This window comes from Tarenaya hassleriana, unplaced genomic scaffold (assembly GCF_000463585.1).
Source record: "Tarenaya hassleriana unplaced genomic scaffold, ASM46358v1 Cleome4, whole genome shotgun sequence".
NCBI lineage: Eukaryota > Viridiplantae > Streptophyta > Magnoliopsida > Brassicales > Cleomaceae > Tarenaya > Tarenaya hassleriana.
The window spans coordinates 6,566,712-6,575,665 of record NW_010966881.1 but is presented as its reverse complement, the minus strand read 5'-3'; the positions used below and the strand labels follow the sequence as shown (position 1 = coordinate 6,575,665).

Sequence of the window (8,954 nt, the reverse complement as noted above, 5' to 3'; positions counted from 1 at the left end):
GGGAAAGAGAAAAAGAGAGACAGAGAGTGAGAGATGGGACTTCAAAGCACGTATACGAATCACCATGCTATACATGTATGTATATATATACACACAAACATACATATGTGTATAATGTGTGTAAGAAAAGATGGGATATTCATGTCGAAGGAAGAATAAGAGGCTCGGCCATACAAGCAAAGATGGTTATTCATGTAAGAAAAGATGGTCATTTTCTCCACCAAATATTATTACAATTCCTAAAATTATTTATTGAAAATTTATGATTATTCCATATATGTAAGCAAATATGGTTATTCAAGGAAGAACAAGAGGCTCATTTTACAATTCCTAAAATTATTCACGTTGAAGTGAGAATAAGGAACTTATTTTCTCCCTCAAATATTTCCCTAAAATTGTTTATTGAAAATTTATTATCATTCCATGTATTTTCTTAAATTTTAATAATTAATTGATCTATAATTTCTTAATTTGTACAATTGAGTTGACTTTTTCCTATATCTTTCAAAGATCACATGATATTTCTTTTTAATAGATAAACTAGAGAAAGAAGGATAACTTAGAGAAAAAAAATAAAAAAATTTGATTTTTCGGAGAAAAATATAGAACAATAACAAAAATCATTTTTTAAAATAAAAACCACATCGGTTCTTTGATCACCATATTTTTTTTATAACCAGAATGGTTCTCCTGACCTTCGCTCAAACTATATCTACTCTAGACGCGGAACCAACCTTTGTATATGTATCATTTTGGTCCAAAAATTATATCTCTCCCCATCAATAGAATCGAATTTTGAAGATGACATTGTCACCCCTCAACTAATCAACTAATGGATTACCAACTGTTGGGTTTGACCACCATGTTCTCATCATCGTGCAATCAAATCAATATATAATTGTATAGCAAAGTATAACCATAAAAAAATAGATGATAATGGAAATCCATATTTGTAGAATTAATTCACACGTCGATGTTGTGTATAATACGAGCAACATATCTCTGGTATTGCGATATCCAAGTGCAGGCACGTATACAATACAAGAGGACACACGTGACGTGCCCCTAGAATATCTACTGAATTTCTTAATTTTATTTAAAAAAAAACATACTTAATCATTTTCGTGTTTCAAGTAAATAATAAAATCAAATATTTCCAAGAAATAATAAATATAATTACAATAATCAAATGTTTTGGATACCCTATTGATATTCATACCACATGTATACCCAAGTAAATGTTACATCAATGAAAAAAAAATGTTATACATCAATGATTGTATCATTGGGAAAAAAACTATATACATACGTATACTGTACTATACTATATATATATATATATATAATTTTGGCTTTATTCTTTTTTTTTTTTCAACAAGAATATGCTTTGCCTCATCTGCAATACGGGAATGAGGCTTGAGTCTTGTTATGAAATTGATCGTGCAAAAAAAAAAAGAAGAGAGAATATTCTTTTTTGGAAATTATTTTTCCATTTTGTTAGCCAGAATTAATAATTAGCTTCAACACTCAAGATTGTTCGGCAATAGTGCATGTATAATAAAATTAACCTATTAATTATATGTACTATTATTGTTTGATTTATTATACACTGTATAAAGCAATGTACGACATTGTAAACGAAGGGAATTTATTATTGGGCCCAAGCCCATAATAGATTCAGCCCATCATAAAGCCCAAAACGAAACGAAAAGGGAAAAATCAAATATTCCAAGGAAAGGAACAATAAATTTATACAACAAATGGCTTCGGGGTAAAACGTATATACGTGTGTATATACACATATACATACACGTGTACGTGCATAGAGAGAAGATGGTCCCCTCAACAAAGCCATAAAACCTACTGAGCATATGACTCTGTCTTTTTTATGGTAATGGCAAAAGCAGAGTGAAAGGTTGTTGTTGCTGTTAGGGTTTTTATGATATCTGTGGGCTTTTAAGGGTATGTTTTTTTTTATGGGGGACCCACTAACTTCTTTTTTTTTTTTGTGAGAATTTTTTTAAAACATTGTTATAAAAATTTATTTCCATTAAATGCTGCTTCATGTTTCTTCTAATATTATAATAATTATTCTCTAGGGCTCCCCTGATATCAGACCCCATTGGAGACTAGGTAGGGTTTTAATCAGTGAATACAAGTGAGATAGAGGAGATGGAGACGTCATGGATATCCCAAAATACCCAATGTATGTATGCATATATGTATGTATGTACGTACGTATGTGTCTATTACTTGGTATACACACAGAATCAGTCCAATGTATGTATTTATATTGGGATATAGTTGAAAAGTTGAAACAAATACAATGTCCTTTCATGTATGTATTTATATTGGAGATGCAAAACGTTTGTCTCATCTCGAATTCGAGATTAAAGTGGAGAGAAAAGCGCAATTCCAATCAAATGATTTTTTTATAGTCTCGGAGATTAGTTTGGGTCTCGATCTATGATATTCAGTTATCTAATTTTTTTTAAGAATATATAGTTTGCTGATAGATATTTAATTGAATTCGGGAACTTTGATAAGAATACATATATTAGAGGTGAAATAATGCATAAAACTTCATGTTTAAGGTTTTTTTTTAAAAAGACTTTCTTTAATATATATTTTTTCTTTGCGTTGATATTATATGATCATTGATCGTCTTATAACATGATGATCTCACTACAACGAGTTTAATCGAGAATTGGACCACTTTGTCTGCAGAACCCTTTTGCATATCAGAGACAATACATCCACAGAGATAATTAAAGAAACGAGATCGACTCTATATATATATATATATATATGTGTAGACAGAAGCTCCCTCTCTCTCTATATATATACATATATGTATATGTGTGTGTTACATTAGACAAATAGCAAATTTGTCATCAAAGAGTACACCTAACATGGCGTCGATAATGAACCCTTACCTAAAACTTTCACTCTTTCTAGTACATGGTATAAATAAATCACCATGACTCACATTTAATGTGCAATGTCACGGTATATGTCCTATGTATCTTCCTCATCCATGTTTTCATTGTCTTGTTCCTTCCATTCTCGTGAGATACACGTGTGTATATATTGTTTCTGCCAAAATATGAAAACTTTCCTTACCAAAAAAAAAATATGAAAACTTTATATTTGTCTCGGTTTCAATATTTCAGGAATACCACTTTTGATAAAATCGAGGAAAGAAGAGGCTTGCATGGTTATGATGGTTGGTGAAGAAGGATATATATGATATGTTAATTTTAACTAATTAAAATAATATATACTTACCCTTATAAATGATGTATATCATGCATTAATATTTATAAAATTTTACTAAGATATCCTCAACGGCATTGTATAATATTAGTAACTTAAATTAAGCGTACCAAGAGGGAAGTTAGGCGATGTCAATTGATATAAGTACAAATAAATGAATTAGATGGATATCATGAAATATAAATGGCGTCAAATGTTTTAGAGTCTTCATCATGTCATTTCTGGCCTCATATATATTTTTGTGGCCTTATGTATATCTCTCATACATATATAAATACATACATACATACATACATACATACATATATTCATACATGAACTGGTCGACCTCATCATTCATCTAAAAACCCCCTCACACACCCTAACCCTTCTCTTCTCTTCTCTCTCTCTCTATGGACGAGACAAATGGTCGAAGAGAGACTCACGACTTCATGAACGTGAACGTGGAATCCTTCTCCCAGCTTCCATTCATCCGCCCAGCTCCGTCCAAAGAAAAACCCGCAATTCGGCTCTTCGGAAAAGATTTTGGAGCCGGTGATTTCCAAGAAGATTCCGATGATTCTTCCGACAACAACAACAGCGGGAAGAACAACAACGAGAATCACAGCGTCAAAGACAACAACAGCAGAAACAGCAACAGCGGTGGCAGCAGCAGGAGATTCGTGTGTCACTACTGCTTCAGGAACTTCCCGACTTCTCAAGCCCTAGGCGGTCACCAAAACGCTCACAAACGCGAACGCCAAAACGCCAAACGCAGCGGAGCCTACCTCAATCATCATCAGCATCAGCCAGACGCAACGCATTATTACGGCTTCCACCACCCCCACAACTACTACAGCTACCCCCACCATTACCGAAGCCACTTCGGTCCGGCTTTTAGGTCCTACGGAGGTCAAACTTCTTCGTCCTACGCTCTGGCTGGTTCCACTACGATCAATGGGAGTTCACTGGGGCAATGGCGTGTACCGCCGTCTTCAAACGCGGGTCACAGTGTTTACTCCGCCACAACCGCGCTTGGTTCTCCTGACCCAGCGGCGTCCAATCGTACATCGTTGCCGTCGTTGGCTACAGATCACGAGGCGGTTCCTTGGCCGTATTGGTACAGCTTGAAGCGGAACGTGCAAGACCACGTGAGTCTCGATCTGCGTCTCTAACTTGCGCTTAGAGAATTTAATTACGAAAGCTGAGATTTATATAAGGGATTCCACTATGTTCATGGAACTATATATGAGTATTGGAGGAATAACATAAATTCTCAGACACACGTGTGAGAGCTGTGAACAATCATGGAATTCTTCTGTTCATGTCTGAATATATATATTTGTGTGGGGGTTAAAGAGCAATTCATCCTCTCCGACGAGGAAATCATTATTGTACCTCCTCCTGTTTGTTGCAGTAAGGCAATTGGACCGTGCCCTTATATACAACCTTAGCATCTCACAATTCGATGATTAATCATTATATGAACGAGCAGGTTGTCTTAAAATTTCGAACCTTTGGACAAAACTACATAACGAATAAATAGTGGAGATAAGGTTCTTCACTACAACCTAAGGAGATGAACAAACTTTGGCAATAAGAATGTTTCACACGGAAGAACAGGAAAAAAAAAGAACCCGAGAGGAGAAAAAAGACGAACCTGCCCTCTCGATACCCCCGTTTCTTCGCAACTGGCTGCAAGTGCAAGAGGGTATAGGTAGACAACATGCTTTCTTTTTTCTTTTTACCGCATAAGGATACTCGGCGAATGCTGTCAAAAGGGTGTTAACATCAGTGGCAGAGAGACTATAAAGGAAAGGACCCCACCCCCCCACGAGTTAATGCAATGGAGGAAAGAACCATGTGATGATGAACCACAACATTGATAAAAGGGGCATACGCAATATAAGGACCACTTCCTCCCTATGTGCTCCTATTAGATGCGGAAAAAGGACTCATGGAATTTAAGCAACACCTGCCCACACTCCTAGGAAAGTCACACCCCCTCCCAAAAAAAAATATATATGAGGATGATAGTTCAAACTCTTTTTTTATCTGATTCACACACACAAACATGAATTCTTTCCATAACCAGACAAACCAACATATCTCGCAGCAGTAATCGACGTTTGGTGAATAGTAGTAGTAAAAGTAAACTATGGGAAAATCTCACACCAACCTGTTCTCTTCTGTTCCTTGTATTTGTATATCTCCTTGCATCCTATCTTTCCTGTAGATCAGAACCAAGAAACATCACCATGTCATAGGCATAAATGGCATTCATGCTAATGGTGGGTATCCCATCCACCAGCTTGATTGCTCTGCTTCAGGAGAAAATAAACAGTTTTTTTAGGACAACATACCCTAGAAAATTGGAGCTATATACAAGATATTTCCTATAACTGGCGTGGGAAGGAATAATGTTGATATGGACGTAGTTCTCAAGAACATGATTTCCAAGACCAAATGAAAGCACGGCATAGGAAAAGAAAACCCAAAATCTTCACCATCTACAAGCCGGAAAACCGGTAGCAGTGATAATTATACTTCTCAGACAGAACAGGGATCGGGATTCTTGTTTATGTGCCCAAATACAAGGCTTCATTTTTGTTGTTCTTTCTGAGTACGAGTAGTGTGGGCTTCTTCAATATGGCGGGTGAGAAGAGAAATCCAATAATGTGAAGCACTTGAAGAAGCATAATACGAAGTGACTGTAAGTTGGGCAAACTTTGGAAGTGCATAACCTGCAATATGCCAGTTTCACAGAAAGTACGGTTATACAAGGACACACATTCAGGCGTTTGCTGGGAAGTGTACGCACAGATTTTCAGATATACTAGTCCTACACAAGCGTGAATGTCCATACGAACGGGGATTATAACAAACCATTACTTCCGAGTAGCAAACTATACATTCTCTCCAGTTAGAAGAAGGGTAATTCATGCCAACTGCATTTGTGATATTTTCCTAGTAATTTTCGAAAAGGTTTGCTACAGCCTGGGTAACAGATGTAGTTTCTTTAGTGCAGCCTAATATATATGAAGCATAAAATTGAAAACCAACAACAACAACAACATCGCCTCATTCCCAAGTTCATTTGGGGTCGGCAGCATGAATCCTTCTTCTCCACTCATTTCGATCCCGGGTTAACTCTTTCGGAATCCGCAACACTTCCAAATCGTTTCTAACGACATTCTCCCAAGTAAGTCTAGGTTTACCTCTTACTTTCATTCTCATCCCTATACCTATACTCTCCACTTTTCTAACCGGCGCATCTATCGGTCTACGTTGTACATGTCAAAACCATCTTAAATGTCCCTCCCGTACCTTCTCTTCGATACCTATTACTCCTATTTTCTTTTCAATAATCTCATTTCTAATTCTATCCATTCTTGTGTGTCCGCACATCCATCTCAACATCCTCATCTCGACCACACTCATTTTCCTTTCGCCACCCGACATTCGCTACCATACAATAATGCGGGCCTTATGGTGGTACGGTAGAATTTCCCTTTCAACCGTATAGAGACTTTGCGATCGCAAAGGACCCCCATGGCTTGACTCCATTTCATCCATCCCGCTTTTAGTCTATGACTAACAAAGTTCTTGGCTCATTAACTCAACGTCAAATATTAACATGAGAGATGAAAAATTCGACAAAAGAAATGGATATTTCTATCAGAAGTATCATTTATCTATTCCAAAGCCTGTGATACTAGAAACAAAAACACAACCTGAGTTTTCTAGAGTAACAGCTGAACAGATAATACTGAATCATAACTCAACAATTCAGGACAAAGAACGGATACTCTTCTCAACATAGCAGGAAACTATCCATCATAAATGTTCTACGCAAGATACAAACAAGTGAGCCTAAGAACATCATCCTACCTCCAAAGGCAGCCCCTGCAGCTGAATACCCTAGCAGCAATGGCACCTATAAGCAAAAGCAATGGGTTAGAAGCATAGAAATTCGATCGACATACCACCAACAAATATGGAGAAACGGGCAAATTTCAGGTAACCAAATTACAAGCTCAAAACTAGAGAAAAATACATACCCCCACAACAAAGGAGAGCCGTTTTGATCCTTTAAGCCGATTTTGGAGATAGGGGATACCTGAGATAAGACAACGCTAAGACTTCACTGAGGAAAAATAACATAAGAGTCAAAAACTACGAAAGAATCATGTGATACCTGTATTGAAAGCGTGGACTGCACTAAGCATACCCCCAAGACCTGAACCAGCCTACAAGATTGGAAAAACCTAGTTAGGGCAGAGCAGTACATGCAACTTCATACACAATTAGATGAAGTTGATCCGTTTTCAACAAGTCTAGGAAATATCAAGTCTGCAGACAGATGGAGTTCATGATAACAGTTCCAAAGAAACAAAGATTACAATCCCAAAGTTGGAAATATAAATTGGTGTATATGAGAAATTTCGATAACTCAATGCTCCAAATCAGAACCTAGAAATTGCAATTTTCCAAAGCCTAATACTAACACAGGACGGTAGCAGAATTCCAATTTAACACATCCAACAGAAGCCATCTTAGTATCTTACTAAAGCCCCCCCCCCCAAAAAAAAAATGAACATTTACACTAGCAATGCAACAAACCCAAATGATGTCGCAGTAACCTAGCTATAACCCACGAATTATCTTTATCGAATCGCATCTGAATTCAGGTAATTGCCTCGAGAATTTTCCTACTTTTACTGGAAAAAAGTTCCAAGATCGGACGCCGATTGAGTTACCGGTAACTTTTACTGGAAAAATTCAGGTAATCGCAGTAACCAAGCCAAATTTCGCAAAAGATCGAAAGTAAAGAAATTCAAGAACACGGATAAATCCAAACGAAAATAAAAGATAGAAATTCCACACACAGAACATGAACCAGTAATCAATGTCAAACTCACCACAGCAGATGCGTCGTGCAAAACCGATGTTATAGTCCACTCGCCTTTCTCCTGAAAAGTTTCCTCGAATATACAAAACGATTCACAAACAAATAATTCGAAACCAAACGACGTGTTCGAAACAGCAACACGACAAATGATAGGAGAAGATAGGCAGAATCGCAACTCACAGAGTTAGGGTTCACGAGAGAAAGGCAACGAGGACATCGAGCGGAACCAAGACCAGGATTCATGGTCGGATCATGATGCAAATTTCCCCTCCTCAGCTTCTCCTCGTACACTTCTCTCGTCCCCATCTCTCTCTCCCCCTCTCACAATGAACAACTGTCACCGTCGCTCGCTCTGTATAACGGAAATCGGACAAGCCGGGTCGTCGGTACGGAAGCAACCTGAAATTGGGCCTACAAAAGGCCCAATTAAATATATGGGCTTCTCAACTTTTATAATAGTTGGGCCGCTTGGGCTTTGACTGAAGACCGGTTTGAGTTTTTGATGTGGGCGGTGGTTGCGGTAACTAAGGGCATTGCAACATTGAATCAAATCCCATTTACGCGCATGAACAAAACCATACACACTTCAGTTCTATGCATATGATTTGTGTTTTATATACATTTATCAATTTATTTTGCATGAAACTACTTTATATTTCTCTCGTTGGTCTAATTATTTAATGATTATTAAATAGCATTACATTTGTTGGCATGTAACAATTACACACACTCTCTCTGTAACTGTGTTGTCTCTCTCTCTCTCTCTCGCTCTCTAACACATGATCGT

At 37.2% G+C, this 8,954-nt stretch overlaps 2 protein-coding genes across 5 annotated transcripts; one reads left to right on the top strand and one right to left on the bottom strand.

Annotated features, from left to right (window-relative positions):
• Positions 1 to 3,456: 3,456 nt before the first annotated feature.
• LOC104824488 (zinc finger protein 8) lies at positions 3,457 to 4,608 on the top strand. The gene has a single exon (XM_010556594.1). The coding sequence runs from the start codon at positions 3,669 to 3,671 to the stop codon at positions 4,428 to 4,430; it is 762 nt and encodes a 253-aa protein (XP_010554896.1). The 5' UTR covers positions 3,457 to 3,668; the 3' UTR covers positions 4,431 to 4,608.
• Positions 4,609 to 4,711: 103 nt separating this feature from the next.
• LOC104824485 lies at positions 4,712 to 8,498 on the bottom strand. Of its 4 annotated transcripts, none has more exons than XM_010556590.1 (8): positions 8,348 to 8,498; positions 8,178 to 8,240; positions 7,454 to 7,505; positions 7,317 to 7,375; positions 7,147 to 7,192; positions 5,619 to 5,999; positions 5,435 to 5,485; positions 4,712 to 5,026 (listed from the first exon to the last, which is right to left on the bottom strand). In XM_010556590.1, exons 1-6 carry the CDS (start codon positions 8,471 to 8,473, stop codon positions 5,857 to 5,859), a joined length of 489 nt encoding a protein of 162 aa, XP_010554892.1. In that variant the 5' UTR covers positions 8,474 to 8,498; the 3' UTR covers positions 4,712 to 5,026; positions 5,435 to 5,485; positions 5,619 to 5,856. The 4 variants fall into 4 exon arrangements, with proteins under 4 accessions (XP_010554892.1, XP_010554894.1, XP_010554895.1 ...); XM_010556592.1 differs by having other exon boundaries at positions 5,763 to 5,999; XM_010556593.1 differs by having other exon boundaries at positions 8,178 to 8,228.
• Between the last annotated feature and the right edge of the window lie 456 nt (positions 8,499 to 8,954).

Excerpts from the sequence above, each read along its gene's own strand:
- LOC104824488 (XM_010556594.1), top strand. The coding sequence starts at position 3,669 with ATGGACGAGACAAATGGTCGAAGAGAGACTCACGACTTCATGAACGTG.
- LOC104824485 (XM_010556590.1), bottom strand. The coding sequence starts at position 8,473 with ATGGGGACGAGAGAAGTGTACGAGGAGAAGCTGAGGAGGGGAAATTTG. Across the intron at positions 8,241-8,347 it reads CTCTCGTGAACCCTAACTCT|GAAACTTTTCAGGAGAAAGG; the intron begins GTGAGTTGCGAT and ends TGTATATTCGAG. Across the intron at positions 7,376-7,453 it reads AGTCCACGCTTTCAATACAG|GTATCCCCTATCTCCAAAAT; the intron begins GTATCACATGAT and ends GTCTTATCTCAG.